General features: G+C 39.7%; 1 protein-coding gene across 3 annotated transcripts in view; it reads right to left on the bottom strand.

Moving 5' to 3' along the window:
• RASGRF2 (Ras protein specific guanine nucleotide releasing factor 2) overlaps positions 1-21,261 on the bottom strand; it is a 287,125-nt gene that overhangs the window by 166,045 nt on the left and 99,819 nt on the right. For all 3 annotated transcript variants that reach the window (XM_004455898.5, XM_004455899.4, XM_004455900.5), the window contains exons 4-9: positions 21,107-21,196; positions 17,030-17,283; positions 7,867-7,946; positions 7,260-7,453; positions 2,485-2,594; positions 1,671-1,789 (exon numbers count right to left, since the gene is read on the bottom strand). In XM_004455898.5, the coding sequence (XP_004455955.2) occupies positions 1,671-1,789; positions 2,485-2,594; positions 7,260-7,453; positions 7,867-7,946; positions 17,030-17,283; positions 21,107-21,196 (847 nt within the window). The remainder of the gene's footprint in view (positions 1-1,670; positions 1,790-2,484; positions 2,595-7,259; positions 7,454-7,866; positions 7,947-17,029; positions 17,284-21,106; positions 21,197-21,261) is intronic.

Below are 21,261 nucleotides of genomic sequence, written 5' to 3'. Positions count from 1 at the left end.
CATTTACAGTGAACTCCAAACACAAGAAAAAATACAAAATAAGCCACCTTACAATCGTAACAGCAATTCCGCAAACGAATTGAGTTAATTCAACGTTCATTTTCTGAGTGGCTGTAACATGGAAAGCATCATAGTAGGCAAGGCGGGGCAGAGAGCACTCATAAACACTGCGCTTTAGAGTTTATAATTCCTGGGAGAGGCAGGCATACGAACAGGTACCTACTAACACAAGAGGATGAATTACAGGCACCCAAGAGCAAAGTGCCTTGGACTTGAGAATGAATTCATTCTAACTGGAGAGGAGGGGATGACGAATGAGGAGGAAACTCAAGAAGGCTCCTTACAGGTGTCTGACCTGAGCCTGGTAGAGGCGGTGATAAGAGCATCCCAGGCCCCCCAGGCTGGGAAACTGCACAGCTGAAGGCACAGAAGCAGGCGAGTGTCGCGCAGGCAGGAAGCCAAAATGGGACGCAGTGTAACAGGGAGTTAGGAGAGAGGGGACCCCAAGAAATTAGGAAGGCCTGACTTTGTCAGCATTACATACTATTCTTTAAAGAAAAATTAATGTCTAAAGGCAAGAACGAGCAGAGGAATCATTTCCTAAAATACATTTCCAAACTTTAACATGTGTGTTTTCTCTCCTTGTAAATAAATAGTGGAAAAAAGAGTGGCATGTGCTAAACTTTTTTATGTATCCTTCTGTGCAAAAATTAATGAGTGCAGCACAGATTATGTCTTATTTAATGAGGTTAAAAATATTTTAAGCAGCCCTTTATGGTAGGCAGCCGCAATGCAGATATCTTCTAATGATCTTGGCACATTATAAATGGAAATGACATTAAAGGTTAATTTATGTGCCACTGTCCCATAAATCCCATTTATAAGTGCATGCCATATATTTTCTCAAGTCAATTCCTTGGGGCATGCTTCCTTCCCCAGAATACTGAAGCACTAAAAAATAACTTGGAATGCCGTTCATTTCTTGTGCTTGGAACAAGAGGCAAATAGGCCTTGTATTGTTAGGCTGATGTCTTCAAATTTTCTGGAGCTCAAAAGCTTCATTTATTGGGCAATGCCCCCAAACCCACTCCACAAACATGATACCTTCGCCATTACCAAAGCATGGCAGGGGTCCATTGGAAACATTTCATCAGGCAACTGGAGCCAGATTGGATCAAATCATATCATGTGGGGCGGATCGAGAAGTGCTGATGAGAAATGGGAACAAGAGACAGCTGTTCTCGCTGCGGACATTGTCCCCACCGCTATGTGAAAGGGCTTTGAGCAATGCCAGTTTCTCTTGGGCCTTTGCCTGGATGTCGTCACCACCTGGCACTGCCACTCCAATCGGCCAGACCGACCTGTCCTCCTTGGAGCTGTAGAGAATATCCGGTCCACTGAGGAGGAGAGTCCAGTCAGAATGTAACTTACTGTCCCACTCGTGCTTTACTATTATTGTGTTGCTGTGTTTCATGGTCCCTGAAAAGAAACAGCACAAAGGTGGGCCTCAACCACAGCCTGGGTCGAGGCCCTAGGGGTGTCCTGCACAAAGGGTGTCGATTACACAGCTAAACGAGGCCTGCTTCCAAAAGGCTTCCCTGGATCGGTCAGTGCTAATGTGACAGTCACAGCGATCGCTTAGACCACGGGTCCATTTCACAAGGACTTACCTTGGCGGATGAAAGTCTGGCTGGTGTCCAGCAAAATATCACATCCCTCTACGATCATTCGCTCTATGGCTAGGTTTTTCCTTATGTTTTCAGTGTCGCTCACTTCGTCGTGCATTACCCTGCCAGACACGACACAGATGAACTCACTGCAAGAGACATTTCCTACTGTCCTAGCAGGTAAGCAGAGAAGAGTTCTACCTGGGAAGCTCGCTTTTGAACTTGTATCAGTAATTAATTACAGACTAGACTGGGAGAAGCAGACTGGACCTCCAGGCTTCCACAGCTTATCGATGCAACAGGGAAATGACATTATTTTATGGACAGACTCTTGAGTTGAAAGTAGAATGCCATTTCTTAGAGGAGGCGTAAATGAGAGGGCTTAATACCATTTAACCCATTTAAGCTAAATGAGCAGAGATGTAAAGAAGTGCCTGAAACACTGAAAAATCACTGATAAACCCAAAACGTACATTCTCTAGCTTCTTGACAAATATGAATACATAAATGAAACTGAAAATCATTTTTCTATTATGCTGAAAGAAATGCGAATATTTTCAAGTGGAAACCAAAATATACCTAATCTCAATTATATAAATTCACATACCATGAAAAAATTCAATGATACAACTTTTTCCTGGTTAAAATTAATGTGAAAGATGATTCAATATTATCCCAAGAGCTACTAGCATTCAACTTTTGGGAGAAACCGAGAAGCTGAACTTCTTTCTTACTCTGAGCATATAAATCAGGTTTCCATAAGAGACTAACTAGCTGCTTTCCCATCACAAGCCTTTATCATAAATTCTCTGCATACCTGGAGAGTTCCTCTAATTTTGACTTAGCAAACTCCAAACTTTTCCTCTCCACATGCTCATGGGGTGTATGAGCTAGAAGTTCATGGAGTGTGATGATATACCTGGGGATCTAAATGCAAATGTCCAGCATGAGCAGGAGGTCACCACCTCTGAGAGCTCTCACAGTTTCAACTGTTTTACGAATATATCTCTTTAAGATATACAATTAAAACTATATTTCAAACTTCACACACACTCAAAATCTTTACCAAAAACACATGAAAAGGTAGTAATAAATACGTATTATGTTAAAAAGAAATAACATTCTTTCATTTATATATTACATAATTGTATTACATGCATAATTATACAGACATATTACATACATAACTGTATTATATTACATAATAATGGGGAAACAAATACAGCTATCAGCAAGTCAGTTGAGTCTATATTTTAGCTGTTCCTTTAAAATGTAAACAATAAAAATTGACAATTCCAGGGTAATGTTCTCTTTAAAAATAAAGCTGGGAAAGGATGATGCAATCATCCTTATTATATCCTATTTACCTCAACTCACTCCGATAGCAGGAGAAAGTACTGCTTAATTAGATTGCTGATTTGTAATTCTGTTTATGGACAGACTACCTAATTCTAACCACATTCTGTCAAAGGCAGAAACTCTACCATCCCTACGAAGGTTTTAATAGGCCCCAGTGGAGAATTAACACAAGAATAGTGATTCAATATGTTTATTTTGTACTGGTTATAACCTGAGTTCTCCTTAGAAAGCACGGTCTAATTTCAATGATAACATGATGAACAGAACACCCACTGCCCCCATGCACCAGATCATCTGCTTGAGAATGTGTATATGGCCCGATCCTCGAGCAGCACAAGGATCATTTCTCCTCTTGAAAGATGTGGAAACAAGGTGTGAGAAGGTTCACTACTGGTCCAAGGTGGCCTCAGAGAGAACGGCAGAGCCTAGAGCCGGTTCTGAGCAGTGTACTAACTGCACCCTCCTCAGGGCCACCCTCACGGGTCTCTTCTGTGGGGGCCAGGGTCTCCCTCAGAACCTAAAAGGACCTCTACGAATGAAAAAAGTAAGAACGGCTTTCCAGGGCCCTCTGGGCAGTTCCTTCCGTCTGTGCTGAAGTGCTGGCAGCTTCATCTGTGGCCCTATTTTTGCTCTTTTGCAGGTGGGAGGCTCATTCAGTTGTTTAGTAATAATTACTGAATGCCCACAAGGCATGTGCTATGCAAGGAAGTAGCTGCCAACAGCACAGACATCAATTTGCAGCTCATACTCTAGGATCACATCCCAGGGAATGTCGTAAGTCAAGGTTCTGGGAAGTGCAGACAGCCTCCTTAGTTACCTACACGTGGGGCAGAGGAGACAACTTCCTCCGTAGGACACAGGAAGTTTCTCTATCCCATAAACTTCTCACTATGACAGCCTAAGTCTGTCCCTCTTGGTGCAGTCTCCTGGGATAAGCGTACATCTTTCAAACAGCCCTTTTGTTGGCACAATCCCATAATCAATGAAAGTTTGCCTCTATGTTAATAGGCCTACAAGAAAACCAAGGCAGTCAACACCTGATGTACTACCCCTCAATTTTTCATTATATAAAGGGGCAGGAGTGGGAGAGCCTGATTACTTATAACGCACTGACAACCCACAAAACTGAGTTTAGTCAATAGCTTCACGATCCTCCCCCATTAATTAAATCTATTTTAGAGAGCTGCTTGGCTAAGATTCAGATGGATGGATTTGAAATTCAGTAACTGGCCCTTTCTACTTTCTGGTAAAGGAACTAACACGCACTCAAACTGCCAAAAAGCAGGCAAACGAAGTTGTGCACAGTAGTTGGACAGCCCTCCAAAGAGGTCAACTGTATATTCAAGAGCCAATTATAAATCTGCTCAAGAGACCAAAGAATCATAGTAAGTACTGTCTGAATAAATCATAATTCTGCTTTCAATTATAGAACAAATATTTGCCACCTTATTAGTTAGCTTGCTCTCCAATTATAGAAAACAGTGGACAGAGCAGCAAGTAGGTACTTTCTGGAGAATATCGAACAGTAGTTCTTGTCAGAAGCAGATTTCATGATTGGCTTACCTTTGGATTTTCAACATATAAATATCTGAATGAACAGACTAGCAGCTGAAGGCAGTTTAAGCAGTACCAGCCAAACCACTGTCTTTGCTAAATAAAAATTATATGAATGACTATACTATTTTCCACAACAAATTTCTTGGCAACACTTGGATCTATTGATGTGATAGTTCAATTGAGCATAATTTCACTGCATCATCTAAATTCTACAATTTCTCCATGTCTCCATAGTATAACATACTTCAATTACAGTAGCAATAAACTTACTTGACAAAGGGCCCGGAAGGAGAAAGTATACAACACCTTTTCTCTTCTACACATATACCTGCTGAAAGTTTCTCGTCACCTCTCCTCTTCTTCCCTCAGCCCCACAATCAACCTCTGACCCCATATCTAGGTTGATGGAAAAGTCTGGGCCAGAGACCGTTGGTGGTGAGAATTAGGGTCACCATTTCCATTGTTGCCCTGCAGCAAAAACTAGAGCCCCAAGCTCATTCTGAGGCATCCAGTGCTACATGGGAGCAAGGTGGAGGTACAGAAGTAGAGCAGCTAATTCAGTGGATGCAATGCACAGCAAGCTTCTCTAAATCTGAGGTTTCTCCAAGCAATCGCTCTAACAAGCTGAGACCTTTGATTACCCTGCTCCAGAAGAAGCTGGAGAACCTCTATCTAGGGTTTGGGGCCACATCATCTCAGGGAGTTCTTTTTTTTTTTTTTTTTTTTTTTTTTTTTTTTTTTTTTTTAATTTTTTTATTTTTTATTGACTTTGTAATAATATTACATTAAAAATATATATGTGAGGTCCCACTCAACCCCACCCCCCCCACCCCCCCCCCCTCCCCCAGGGAGTTCTTTACTAACACCAGACTCCTTGCAACACCAGACAGTTATCAACCCAAATTTTCAGAACCCATCTAGTTTCTGGGGTCAGAGTCAGAAAACTCTAAAGCTCTGGAAGATAACTAGAGTTTAGCTGCCTTAATTTAGAGATTAAGAAATGAAGATTTAGACTGATTCAATTATTCCACTGTGCTATGGTTGAAAGGTGAGCAAGGCATCCCAGTCTCCTGAAGATTCCTAGTCCAATGCACTTTTTCTGACATTATGAGAATTTTTGGGGGTCAATCAAAACACTAAGTCCAAAGGTCTTTCCATGGCCTCAACTGTTTTGGACACCTCACTTGGAGTCCAAGGGCACTTCTGCCTTTTAAATCATTGAATCACAGCAGGAAAGAATTTGGTAGCAATTGGAAAGACATCAATGAACTGCTCAAAGGGCAACTAAGTCCCTCTGAATGACCAAGTTTCTTTCACAACTCTATTATACCACTGTATATTCACCTGATTTAGGGGCTGCTAAACAGATACAATTGGTGCATTTAATCATTACCTAGAGGTAATGGCCAAAGATCCAAACAGAACCTTAGAAGAATATTGCATTATATAAAATTTGCTTTACTGTAAATAGATATACAATTCTGTATACAGTAAAAAAATTCTCAAGTTTTCCTTGTGAAATATTTCCTCAAAGAGGCAAAGAGTTCAAATGATTTAGTTCCATGGGAAAAAACAATAACATTACAAAGTTTTGCTACACTTAAGTGGTTTCAAATGGATCTTTTGTCTTTTTTTTTTTTTTTTTTTCATCTTAAAAAACTGCTTTGGTGACTTTCAGAATTTTGAGTAGGATTGTCAAACATTAAGACAATTAAGAACCACAGCAATGTTTCATTCTGAGGCTACATATGGTTAGCCAGGGTCAGGAAAGCCTGTTCAGGAGAACAAAGCACTCCTCAGTAACCATAACACAAATGATTAGTGAAATCGGTTTACCACATGACAATTTTTTGGCCTGGCCAGAAGCCCCATAAATTCCAAAATGGGAACACTCAACGCCTGTCCAAAAGAACAGAATCAACACTTCTCTAAAAAACAGGAGATTCAGTACATATTTTGGCCTTCTCAAGGGCTTCCTAATGGTAAAGTCATAGATACAGGAAAGAACACCAGTGTCCTTGGCCCCTTGGGTTGCTCCAGTCCCAAAACGGGACCATCAGGACCAGGACCAACTTCCACGACATGACCTGCCTACGTGCTAAGCGTGCCAGGTCCAGTCAATGTCCTCTGGCTCCTAAGTCTGCCCGATGGCTGGTGAGGAACATCCTTAGCTCTTCAGAGCTCCAGCCAGGAGCTCTGGAGACTCAAGGGCAATCACAACAGGGCAGGGAAGATGGCAGGAAAACAAAAACCTTCCCAGAGGTCCCCCCCAGTCCCCAGGAACCTTTTATGCAACAGCATAAACTAGAACATTTGCCCAGCATCCTATTTCTGTAAACCTAATAATATTTTTAAACATGCTAATGCTGGAGGAGGAAGTTCCATGGAAGAGGCCTGTGCAGAATCTTTTTGTGGAGAGAAAATTGTCCTGCTTTTCAAAAACTCATTCCTGATTTATTTGCTTCAAAAATACATAGTTTTCTTAAATATACTAGACAAAGAGCATGTGGCATAAGCTTTGTTCATCTCAGGATCAAGCTCAAGACAATGGCAGATGATGGAGACGCATAGAAATTCCTCACAGGCGAATCCTATGCGCCTCACTCTGATCACATTGTGTAGCAGGGTCATCGACCTGGAACAAATGACTTACAAAATGCATTCCAAATGGTTTACCTGAAACATTGGATAGGTCAAAAATGTTTCCAGCATCCTCCCCTCACAAGCAGGGTTGGCTTCATACTGTTTTAAGAGTTTGTCAAAATCTCTGTTTTGCTTACAATTGGCAAGTACTTGGAGGCTGTATTGGTGATTACGCACAAATTCTTGATAAATGTTCAGCATGGGGAGCAAAATATCAAACAGATCAGCTGGAAAGAAGAAGTAAACATGGCAGTTTCTTTTGGTGCTTGGTAAACTATCTAAGGGACAGCGAGAGCTCGTGTACACCCCAGATGGCAATGGCATTGGGTGGCTCCCAGCACTGATGTCAGTTGTGCACAGGGCCCCAGTTGAGATGCCTGACTGATTGCTCCAGTAAAATGTACCCTGGGGCAGAGCCAAATTCCAGTCCCAAAGAACCATGACAGGGCAGGGGAAAGGATCAAAAGATAACTAGGGAGGCAGTACCCAAAGCGCAGTAAGATAGATTCCCAGGGACTGAGGAGGCTCACAGGTTAACAGGGATATTCACGCCACTTAGGCTGAGGAGTGGAGAGGTTATTTTTCTTTACATATAGCCACACTAAAAGGAAAAACTTCTATTTCAAAAGCATGCACTTACCTAAAATTAAAGTAGGCCAGTTAGCTATCCTTGCCTTCAGTCCTTGATGAAATATTTCATGAAGAAACATAATTGTTTCACTACAAAACATGGAAAAATAATATAGTCAATACAGAATGTTTATTTTGTTGAAGAAGTCCTCTGAGTCCTTAAACCTTAATATATACGTGTCTCATAGAGCCTCCAAACTCTACACCCACTAAATACATGGATCGTCTCCATTAAGGAATTTATCTTTTAAACAACCTCAAAAACCCACAAAAATTTCTTAGCTGAGCTTCAAAAATTGGAGGATAGGAAGCACCAAATCACTGTCATAAAACTCTCTTCACCAGTTTAAAAGTGAGCTTTCTACCTGTTAGAATGTACCACTTCAATGGATAATCAGAAAATTTTAATTACTATCCTATGTTTTATGTTCTAGATGATAACTCAAGGAAAGGTCTCTCTGTCATTAAATGAGTTTTGTAAGAAAGAGAGAAGGGAAAGAAGCCATAGCAAAGATTTGGCAGAACTCTACTGGTGTCACTCCTAAGCCATGCAAGACAGAATGTGAAAGAATCGTCTCAAAAGGGCAGAGCCTACACAGAAACAGTAAAACAAAAACCATGTACACATTATATATATAATTCCTAAAAGAGTCAACAAGCGTAGTTACCAAACTCAAAATATCTTATGCTTTCTCCCTCATTAGAATTAGCCTTCTGGAATAAGCCTTTGAAGCCTGTTTTGAAATAACAGATGGACACAAACACAGAATAACTCATCTCAGTAAAATCTCTTGGTTTGTTACAAGTCAAATTCCATTACAAGAAGCACCAAGGAAAAGGTCCTTACTACTATTTCCAAAAGATCCAAGAACTAAAATAGACACTTCTTTTATTTTTTATTCTTATGGAGAAATTTTAACTAAGTAGCATTTATTGTTCAGAGATTTCATCCAAATCTAGTTTGGTGGATAACACGGATTTATCTTTCAATCTCTACTCCATTCCCCTCTCTAGGTAGAGAAGGTGGAGATCTAAACTTGCATGTTCCAGACTCCCCTGCATGAGGATTCTGGATTTGAATTCCATTTCACCAATAGATGTACCTGGTAAGACAAGAAAGGTAGAAGTGGAGGCCATCTTCCAGCTGATGAAAGCCAGTCATGAAGATGTGAGGGTTTTAGGGGCAATTGCAGCACAGAGTTTCTAGGCACCAGCTTCGGGACCCTGACATACAGTTTGAGGGCAGCAGTTTACTAGCCTCTAGATCATATCTATGGTTCTGTGCCCTTTATCTCAGTAGTCCTGGAGCAGGTCCCCAACTTTTATTCCTCCAGCCCTTCACAGGAATCTGTAGGCAGCAAATTACCTCCACTCAGGGGTTTTTCTCTTTCCTATGCTGAAAACTAACTAGTTGATACATCAACCTTCATATTTTGATACCTGGATATTTAGAAAACAGACAGAAAAATTCAGTGGGTAAGGAGGTAGACCTATAAACTCTGTGTTGAAATTCAGAATAATTGATTTGCCTAGAACTTCAGTTTCAAAGGGAATCTAGTTAAAAAATAGCAGTAACAAACACCCTTTGGGGTTCACCTTAAAAAACGTACCTTTTCAAATGTCTATCTTGGAACTTGGCATAGTAAACTATTGCTACCCTTTATGAAGAGCCTACCACCTTCACCTTCCGAAACAGCGAGGCAAAGTTAAACAATTTGATAAACCTGGCCTTTCATGTTTCAGATCAAGCAATCCATGGAAACAAATCCCCAAATGCAACGTAAAACTGATACCGTACAGTTTTCAATAGCATCAGTACCAGAGTGCAGTTTACAACCTACAGTCCTGTGCACTGCTGTCAGAACTTTTAAAATTGCACACTTGGGTGACCAAAATAAAATGCTAACTGAGAATCAAGAACCTACACTGAGGCTATTTGAGATGTCTCACGTACTTGAGTGGAGCCACAGCCAGAAAATATGGGGAAATCTCCCTCCTTTCTCTCAACAAAAAGCTTAGCTTTTAATCTCATGTTATCAGACTACCACTCCTCACCCTTCCTCATTGCAGCCATCTACAGATGCCCAGTTACCTTCCTCCTGGCTCAAGATCCTAACTCCCAGCTCACAATCATTCCTCTCACCAACACTGCTCATAAATCTTGGTGGCTACAATACGCATGCAATCTTCCCATATCCTTATCCCTAAGGCCTTTGAACTCTTCTCTTCCAAAAAATCCTGTTTTCAGTCAACATTCCTTGATAATACTTTAGATTTGGTCATTGTTCTAGTTTTAAGGACACCATTCTCTAACAGTCTCCTACCTTTCAGTTCACTGCCTTTAGAATCCTGACTCCAAAAATTCTTTCACCCTACTAGGACCTAAATCCACAGACCCTACCACATTTTCATAGACCAAACCCCCACATACCATCACTTCCCTCACTACACAACTTAGATTCCACAGCTCTTCATAACAATTTCTTCCTTGCATACACCTTCAAATTCCTTTGTTCTTCTCTCCCTTCATCATATTAGCCTCACACAACACCAACCCCAGTTAAATCCCAAGACTGCAGCCACTCTGTAGATGAAGGTGGCTAAAAAATACACAGAGCCATGCCAACTGGTTTCGCAATTGTAAAATCATGACCTCTAGCAAAATATGGGGTCTTAGGGCTGTCTGCAATTACACTACATTTCCCTACTCCACTTACTCTCCCACTCGCCTTGATCGTTCTTTCACACTGTGGTGGACTGAACTGTGTACCCCAGTTTGCACAGGTCTTGGTCTTTATCCGTATCCTGGTGGATGTGGACCCACTGTAAATAAGATATCTTCCAGATGTTACTTCAGTTGAGGTGCAACCCAACAGAGTCAGGTTGGTCTTTAATATGGAATACTAGAACCCTTTATAGGCAGAGTGCAAGTCAGATGGAGAGAGAAGCCATGCAGTGCAGCCAAAAGTCAAAAGTCAATGGAACCCAGAAGAAAAATGAGAAGACACTGCTATGTGCATTGCCATGTGACAGAAAAGCCAAACAACCTCAACGATTGCCAGCCTTCCAGAAGATACTGATCCCAGGAGGAAGCTTCTGAAACCATGAGCAAATAATTCCTGTTAAGCCAACTCATTGTATGGTACTTGTTTTAGCAGCCAGGAAAGGAAAATAGACACTTCCTCCTCTCTTCTCTTAACTCTTCTTCTCCTATCCTCACTGTCAGCTGATATCCTTGCCTCCTCACTACAAATGTGCCCATGTACTATTCTGACTCTGCCCATGCTCCCATCATATGCCAATCTCTTGACTGGTACACCAGCTTCTATTCACTTTTTTATGATTTTTTAAAAAGTTTATTTCAATGTAAATATGCTTACAGAAATTCACTCATATAAGTTAATAGAATGCAATGTAAAGTTTAGCTTATGCTACACAATTTGAACCAAAAACTTGGAACATGGTTTAAGATTTTTAAAAAGACAGGATTTGCAATAGGGCTTATTTTTCATTTATTACAGATATATAAAAGATTCTTCCTCAAATGCTGCTTTAGCAGACAGCAAGAACCATGAGAAATTCATCTTTGGTTTGCTTTGGAAAAATTGCACGTATTGCACTGGAAAAGTTTTTAAAAATTGGTGCAAGACACACGCATGACTGTTTTGTAAGTTCACAGCCTCTGTAATTAAAAATATATTTTTTAAAAATAGGGTAGGTCAGGGGAAAAACATAAGATAGGAACTATAGTTAGGAGTAATATTTTGATGATGCTCTTGCAAAGTTTGAAACAAATGTTTCACAACAATGCAAGGTGCTGGTAGAGGGGTGACGTATGAGACCTGTGTTATGGTATTATGCATGTTTATTTTCTAAGTTCACAATCTATACTATATACTTATTGTTTATGCATGTTCATGTGTGAATGATATACTTCAATAAAAAATACATTTTAAAAAATTGGTACACGAAAACATTGTTGTAATGTCTCAATACCAGCTTACAAAGTTCAATAACTTATGGATGTGGCTTGGGGGAAGGAATACAGGTACTTGTGGTAAAACTGTAAAAGCTATCTTAATATTGCATGTAGATTGTAAATCTACATAAACCAATATTCAGATAATTCCTTGCATCTGAATTAACTCTATCAGCTCAGTCCATCTGCTGAGGTCAACAAGGACACTGTCACACTGGCTCCAAGTTTTACTGCTTTATACAAATAAGAACAAAATTAAATTTCATCCCTAGCTTCCAGTCCAGAACTGAAACTAATAATAAAGGAAAGGTATTCCTTCCAGAGTCAACATTTCATGGGGTGACGTGCCATCAAACTACTTAACTTTAAATCTCTATCAGCACTCATATGCAAAATAGTCCCCAAAGTTCAAAGACCACGTGACTTTATAAGTGACTCAAAAATAAAAAGGATGGGGAATTGATGTGGCTTAGTGGATGAGTGCTGGCCTCCCATATATGAGGTCCTAGATTCAATCCCCAGCCCAGGCACCTCTAAATAATAAATAAATAAATAAATAAATAAACGCATGAATGAATAAATGAATAAAAGGGCCTTTCTTGGAAGACTACAGCAGAATAGCACCCTGTTATAAGAAACCTTATCAAAAAAAGAAGAAAAAGCAGCAGCAGCCGCCTTAAAAAAAACACCTAGTCCCTTGTGAATTTCACTTGCAAAAAAAAAAAAAATTAGTCCCAAAAGAAAAAAGCAACTCTGAAAAAGAGGAAAAAATATAACAAAAAATCTTGAAAAACAATGTGAATACATGCTCAAAAGATGGCTAAAAGAGATGTACTTTCAAAAGACTATCTAGGATTAGGCTTATAATGTATTCTAGTATTTCAAATTCTCACTAATTACTGAACATCAATTTTCAAGTTCTGTGCTAATTTTCTTGCTCCTTTATTAACAGAATATTCTAGCTTCAATTCTATGGGAAGGGGACTGAGAAAATTAGAATTTCCATACAAATATCACATTTCTGAAATGGAAAAACTACCAATTGGGCCAGAAGTTCATATTATCAATTCATGTTTTATTGATAAAATTTTCAATAAGTACAAATACATGGCATTAAGACTCATACCCTAATGTAAGCCTAAATCAAGTCCTTATGTTCTGGAAGAAAGGCTTCACATCCTGTTCAGTTTCGAGTAACAATGTTTTAACAGATCAATAATAATGGGTTTTGTTTCCTGCACATTTTTGTGCTTTACATTCTAGTCTAAAAACTTGAGTAGAAATTTGTCAAAATTCTCAGTATTCCCCAATAGTCAATTTTTAAAATGTTGCTGAAACAATTCACAGAAGCCTCTACCCCAAACTATGATTCCTGATCTCCAATTTTTGCAGAAAAGCAATCTTTTTATATATACCATAAATGGTAACTTAAGAAAAAAGTGCCCTTGAACATTAAAACTAGTTGCTAGATTTAACTAGTTTTATAATAATTTACATCTTAAAACATAAATATCTGCAGCTTGATATTCTATTGATGTTTGTCAGAGCCTAGAGCACATCATTTAATTTCCATTCATACATACAAAACACGCACCTATCATACAACTTACTCCTCACGTCTTGAGAATCTTCTGTTCCTTTAAATCTTTGGCCTCCCAATCAATTCCAAGCTCGAACATCTTGTAGCTGTTCACTTTTTACTGGAGCAGTAAATACGCACAGGAATTCTCGCCTCTTTTCTATATCATTTATGTTCCCCTCTTCATTGTTGTACTTTTTAACATCTTAAAAAAAACACTTGTTTTGATCTACTTCCAGCAACCATTGTTTCTCTGCTCCTCCTTGAAAGAGATTTCTGTACCCAGTCTCTCCAATTTCCAGCCTCCATGCTCTCCCAAACTCTCTCCAATTAGGTTTTGGCCACTTATCAATATTACCAATAAAGCTCCAAGTTGTTAAACCCAATAGTCAATTCCCAGTTACGTGATTTGATCTTTTTGTCATAGATGTTCACTCCTTCTTGCCCTGGTTTCCAGGACAACCCATTCTCCTGGTTTTCATTCTATAATTCTAACTGATCTTCTCCACTCTCCTTGGCTGGTTCCTCCTCTTCTCCCTAATCTCTAAATTTTGGGATGGTCCAGGGCTCAGGCTTTGTTCCTCTCCTTTTATATACCTTTTATATGCATGTCCTTGGTTGTCTCACTCAGACTAACAGTTTTAAATATCACCTATAAGTTGCTGGGCTCAGGCCCAGAACCCTGACCTCTAGACTATTATCTAACTCCCAGCATACCTGATGTCTCCACTTGGATGGCCAAAAGCATCTCACACTTAGCAGGTCCAGGATAAAACTCTTTATCTTTTCCCCTAAACCCTGTCTTGCCTTACTCTTTCCCATTTAGTAAACAGCAACTCTATCCCTCCAGATGTTCAGGCCCCAAACCTGGGACTCTTACCTGCCTTCTCACTTTCTCACAGGAACTGCATCAAATCCATCAATAAATCTTAGTGACTATATCTTAAAAATATGCCCAGCATCCAACCACTTACTGCTGCCTCCTTTACAATCATTTCTTGCTTAGATTACTACAATAGCCACCTAACAGACTTCCCTGCTACAGTTGTCTCTCACCTGATTTATTGAAATAGCCAAGAAACTGATCTCTCCAATTGCACCCTTGATCCCCTATAGTCTATTCTCAACAGAGAAGACAGAGTGAAGCTTTTAAAACCTAAGTCTGGGAAGTGGACGTGGCTCAACTGATAGAGCATCTGCCTATCACATGGGAGGTCCAAGGTTCAAACTCAGGGCCTCCTGACCTGTGTGGTGAGCTGGCCCACGTGCAGTGCTGATGTGCTCAAGAGTGCCATGCCACACAGGGGCGCCCCTGCGTGGGGGAGCCCCACACACAAGGAGTGTGCCCTGCAAGGAGAGCTGGCCCGTATGAAAAAAGCGCAGCCTGCCCAGGAATGGTGCTGAACCCATGGAGAGCTGATGCAGCAAGATGACATAACAAAAAGAGATGCAGTTTCCCAGTGTCACTGAGGGTGCAAGTGGACACAGAAGAACACACAGCAAGTGGACACAGATAGCAGACAATTGGGGGGGGGGGGGGGGGAGGAAAGGGAAGGAGAGGGAAATAAAATAAAATAAAATAAAACCTAAGTCATATCATGTCACATCTCTGCTCAAAACCCTCCAATGGCTCCCCATGTCAATCACAGGAAATGCCAAAGTCTTTGCAATGTCCTTCCCACTACCTCACTGACATCCCCTCCCTCCATATCCACACTGTTCTAGCCACACTGACCTTGCATGCTCCAGCCTCATGAGAGGTGGCAGTTCCCTCTGCTTGTATCACTCTTCCTCCCGATAGCCACGTGGCTCACTTCCCCACCAACTTCCAATTCTTTGTTCAAATGTTACCTTATTTTTTTTCGGAAAATTGGTTATAAAAAGCGATGGGGGGGGGGAGCGGACTTGGCCCAATGGATAGGGCATCCACCTACCATATGGGAGGTCCGCGGGTCAAACCCCAGGCCTCCATGACCTGTGTGGAGCTGGCCCATGCACAGTGCTGATGTGCACAAGGAGTGCCGTGCCACGCAGGGGTGTCCCCCATGTAGGGGAGCCCCACACACAAGGAGTGTGCCCCATAAGGAGAGTCACCCAGTACAAAAGAAAAGTGCAGCCTGCTCAAGAATGACGCTGCGCACACAGAGAGCTGACACAACAAAATGACGCAACAAAAAGAAACACAGACTCCCAGTGCCGCTGATAAAGACAGAATGGTCAAAGAAGAACACACAGCGAATGGACACAAAATGGACGCGACTCAAGCAGGTGGGCTCCTGCCTACCAGGTCCGGTTCCTGGTACCTCCTAAAGAACATGAACAAGACAGCAAGCTGATACAATGGGCTGGAGCAATAAGCTGATACAATGAGATGACAAAACAAGGAGAGACACAACAAGCAGGGAGCACATGTGACTCAAGTGACTGGGCAACTCCCATTTGGGAGATCCCAAGTTTGGTTCCTGGTGCTTCTATTTAAAAGATAACAAAGAGACACAGAGAGCACACAATAAACAGACACAGAGAGCAGACAGCGAGCACAAACAATGAGGGGAGGAGGGAAGAAATAAATAAATAAATCTTAAAAAAAAAAGCTATGGTACATCTGCATAATGAAATACTATGTACAATTTTTTTTAAAATGAGAATGCTCTTTATGTACAGATATGGAAAAAAATCTCCAGGGTATATTAAGTGAAAAAAGCAAGTCTATATTAAAGCATATTGCCTTTTGCTAAGAAAGGGATAAATAAGATTCTATATTCATATTGGGGTCTATATCAAGAAATGCTGGAAGAATATATAAGAAATTAATAAAAATGGTTGTATACAGGAAGCAGGAGAAATGGAATGGACTGAGGCAGAGTGGGAATCAAACATGCAATTGTTTTTTGATGTTTTTGTATTGTTTTGATTTTTGAACTATGTGAACGTATTCACTATTCAAAAACAAATGAATAAGTAAAATTAAGTAATCATCCAAGCACTTCTTCCCTGCTCCCTTTCCTTTCTTTTTCTTCATAGCACTCATCAGCATAAAATATACTACGTATTTTTCTTACTTGCTACTCATTATCTGCCTTCCTGCATCAAAATTTAAGCTCCATAAGGATAGGGATTTTCTGCCTTGTTCACTGATGTGTCCTGAACAGTTAGGACAGTGAAAATATTTATAGCCCTATAAATATATATACTTACATATATTGATATATTTAATGATATATCCATTGATATATAAAACACTAGAAATATAGCTGTTTATTTTTGGTCTTCCTAAAATACTACTGTATAAATTACATGTAAAGTCCCATTAATTACTCCATCTCCCTCACTTTATGAAGGCGATTATCTTCTCTAGCACACACATACACAAAGATAAGAAAACATGTCAAATAGAGAAGAAAAACTGAGGAAAGTAGAAGGCATGATGCAAAAAGGCAAAGATAAGCAGAATGTGGGCTAATGATTAAACACACATGATAGCTTTGTTATTCTCATCATCCATAAACTCGTAAAGATGAATTTCCGAGATCTTTTCGTTTTAGTAAAGTAAAAATTTTTTAGGAAATATAAATGGACTTTTCACACGACTCTTTGATCCGTGCGAAAACAAACCTGTTGAGAAAAATGCTGCTGACGTCGTCGTGGCTGATGGGGGGCTTCTTGGAGCTGGCCGCCATGCGCAGGGGCCGGAGGAAGCCGTTGACCAGAACACAGAGCTGGTGAACATACTCCGCCTCGGCCTCCACCATGGTGAACACGATCTGGTTTCTCTTCCTCATGCTCTCAGCATGAGGAGAACAAATGTAATCCTGCACGATGGTCTTCCATTTCCTTCTACACAACCATCCGCGCATGAAGCTCTGAACCTACAAAGCAGAAGCAACAAAAAGGATTCTCATGGAGGCATGAGGCCAACTTTCCTAAGCATCACAGTAATCAGCGTTAGATGAAATCTAACTGTTCTCATTAAGTATTTTTAAAAATAATATATGGACAGTGCAAGAAGTTTAAGTGATAAAGGTACTTTTACAAAAAACATAAAAGTACCCAGCGAAGTCTTCCTTCATTTCCAGACTCCCAATGTGATGAGATTTTATTTATCTGTCTGGTAATATTCTAGGTATACCTAAATGAAAACATACACACTCAGCTTTACACCTTGTTTATTCCACCAAACTAACCTGGAGAAAGTTCATTATCAACACATGAAACTGCCTCATTTCTTTTATGGCTGCATGATATTCTACTGTATAGAAGTACCATTGTTTTCCTGCCAGCCCCCTATTGTTGGATATTTGGATTGTTTCCAGGTTTTTGCTAGTATTTTAAAAATTGCTATAATGAATAACTTCACATACATCACAATGTGATTTTGAATAGAATAATATTGGACAGGTTTCAGTAGTACCACTTGTGATTTTTTGGAGGGTGAGGCGGGGTCTATGTAGTAGCAGAAAGTCCTCAGTGCACAATACTTATCTTGATACAAACACACACACACACACACACACACAGCCCTACTTGAGACAGACCATGCCCAAACAGCCAAACATTTAGCAGGAAAAAGTCTAGGTACAGTGAATATTTTGGAAAGAGAACTGGAGGAATCTAGTCCCAGCTCTGCCACTGACTGAGAAACACCAGTCATATCCTCTCTGTACTTTCAATTCTCTCATCAGTAAAATAAAGAAGCCAAACTGGGTGCGCATGGTGGTACAGGCCAGTGCTTTCACTGGTGTGCTGCTGATTCTACCAGAACAATCAATAATGGCAGGTTTTCTCCAAATAGGGGGAAAAACATGACCGTAAAAATAGTGCTTCTCACCCCTCAGGGTCACAAGTTTCTTCCACAAATACTTTTTAAGCTCTTTAGGCTTGTTTATACAGATTCTAGACTATAAAAATATATACATATATATATATATATTGAGTTATTAATATTTCAAGAAAAGAATAAATGGGAGATTTATTTTCTAACAATATAGATCCATAATTTTTTGTTTTGGCTTAAAAAAAGAAGTGTTAGAGATCAGCTCTTCAGACCTCCCCTTTTATAAACTAAATTTTATGTTAAGTCACACAGTTAGGAAAGAGGCAACCTGACTCGGTGCTTTTTTATTTTCCTTTCTTTAATTGTAAGGACTCTTTCTCAGCCACCTGGGCAAAACACATGTTAACTATTTGCAGTGGTGATTATTTTGTGAAAAGGGACATGAAATATCACTAAAAATCAATGTTACCAATGTTGTAGAAAACATGACAGCCTCTAAAATTGATCTGGATTCCCTAAGTATTCTTTCCCAGAGGTAAACCTGGGAAAGTGCATTGGCCTGTGTTTTACTAAACAGCAAACACTGGCTGAATACCACTGAAACGCCCAGGAAAATGCTGGGTGCTGAGCAACAGAAAGGTCTATGCCGTCATCCTTAGCCCCAAGGCTCCGCCAGGAAACACCTGGTGACCTTGAGCATTAAACTGTCCTAGGGATCTGTTCCCTCATCTATAAAATAACTGGCCATAAAGAAACTGACTGATGTCCTTTCAAGTTACAAAAAAATTATATATGATAATTTGTTAGGCAGTTTCAGCAACAAAGCAGGATGCAAATTTACATATAACTGAAAGCATCAAATCACTATAAATCCTTTTTGGTATCGTTGTTACCTATTCAGCACGTTCTTACATTTTCTTTTTCATAGTATTTCACCACATTGTCTAAACTGTCATGCATTTAAACCACCATTCCTCTTTTACAACATTTAAAATTTCTCATTTGTTCATCAATTTTGTTAGTATACTGCCAATTTTCATACAAGCACTGAAGTCGCTGTACCTCAAACAATAAACATTAACTTTATTTTAAGAGAATTATGCAGGGAATTCTTATGCATATTACTGAGGGAGAGGGAAATGTAATTTCAGCGAATTATAACCCATTTCAATTTTAGTCTCAAAGTAAAAAAAATTAAGTTGACATTTGCCACACACAGGCATTAGTTGAATTTGGGAGATAAAAGACAGTAAAGTTAATTACAAAACCTATTTAACAAGTTAGAACAGATTTTTAAAATAATTACTTCCATTAAGAAAGAGGAAACTAGAAAAATGTAAAAAGTATTGATTTTATCATTATTCTTTCATTTTAAAAAGGTATTTTCAAAAATCAACTTAATTGAATTCCATGTCATATAAAACCTTTCTCTTTACTTTAGCAGGTATTGTCTGCTAAATGACAAAGCCTACTGGTTCATTTATTTACTAATAGACTATTTCTGCAACAGAACTGAAAATTGGATTTTATTAATATGATTTTTACATATAACTGCATACAACTAAAAGAAAGTCAATAGCATTACTCTTATAACACAATTACATAAATCAAAATCAATATTTTAAAAACCTTTAAGAAAGGAATAGCGTTTTTTGCTTTTTCCCCTTTCTTTTTATTAAAGAAGTTCTAGGTTTATAGAAAAATCATGCATAACTTACAGAGCTCCCATTATCCCATTATCCTATTATCAGCTCCCAAGCTGAAAACATGGCAACCTAGCCCTAAGAATCATTCAGTCAAAGTCCAAGCAATATTTAGATAAATTTCTAACACAACTAAAGGGGAACCATTATTTAGCATAGAAAAACAGGAATAAGAAAATAATATGAAATAAAATTTTGAAGATGGGTATCCAAGAAAAGTTCTTCAAATGTGAAACATTTCACCTAACCTAAACCAAGTAAGTGCTTTACACAGGACAAGTAGGGCTGTGGAGAACAAAATCTACATGACACAAAGTAAAATGCAGTAGACCAGAGTGAGTGCCATTGTTTGGTTCATTGCAAAAGTTGTACAGTTATAAATGACAGTAAGATGGAAAGATCTACTGATTATGTGGATGTCTAAGAAGAAAGAAACAGGGAAACGGACTTTGGCCCAGTGGTTAGGGCGTCCGTCTACCACATGGGAGGTCTGCGGTTCAAACCCCGGGCCTCCTTGACCCGTGTGGAGCTGGCCCATGCGCAGTGCTGATGCGCGCAAGGAGTGCCGCACCACGCAAGGGTGTCCCCCGCGTGGGGGAGCCCCACGCGCAAGGAGTGCGCCCATGAGGAAAGCCGCCCAGCGTGAAAAGAAAGTGCCGCTGACGCCAAAACAAGACGCAGCAAATGGACACCAAGAAGAGACAACCAGGGGAGGGGGGGGAATTAAATAAATAAATAAATCTTTTTTAAAAAAAAAAGAAACAATAATAAAACAGAAATATGAGCAGATTTATTGATTTACTCCATCTTCACACGTTTAAAAAAAACTATCCTAAATAACAGTGAAGATAATGCTGAAAGAACTATTTTGAAAACGTAATTTAAAACAATACTCCCCCAAAATATGAAAGTAGCACAAAATCAGGAGGTTCAAAAGCACTTAACCCAATTGGAAAACAATATTGTCTTAACGTCTAGTTCAGCATCCTTTCCAGGGCCCAACAGGGAACTCCCAGAACTGGGAAAAATTCTCAAGATGAAGCTTCTGCAAAGAAACAGCTGGTTCCTGCAAGTCTCTGAAGGGCAAGTCTGAGAGCCACTGGAACAGAAACACCAAGGCTGTCCCCGTTCAGGGAGAGGGTGGCAAAGATGTCACTAAGTATGGACAACTGGTTGCCTCGGCCCCTCCAGTGCCAGAAACCCCCAGTGTCCTACCTTTTTAATCTTTTTGATGTCTGGGTCCTCATCTTCTTGGTTGCTTTGGTAAGGTCGCATTCGTTCCTTGGTTTTATTAAGAGCAATAATCTATAACACAAAATTGGTCCGTTCATGATTTGGGAAATACTTGATGATAGCCATAATCCATAGGA

This window comes from Dasypus novemcinctus, chromosome 2 (genome assembly GCF_030445035.2).
Source record: "Dasypus novemcinctus isolate mDasNov1 chromosome 2, mDasNov1.1.hap2, whole genome shotgun sequence".
Lineage (NCBI taxonomy): Eukaryota > Metazoa > Chordata > Mammalia > Cingulata > Dasypodidae > Dasypus > Dasypus novemcinctus.
The sequence above is the reverse complement of the archived record's forward strand: the minus strand, read 5'-3'. Positions and strand labels throughout refer to the sequence as shown.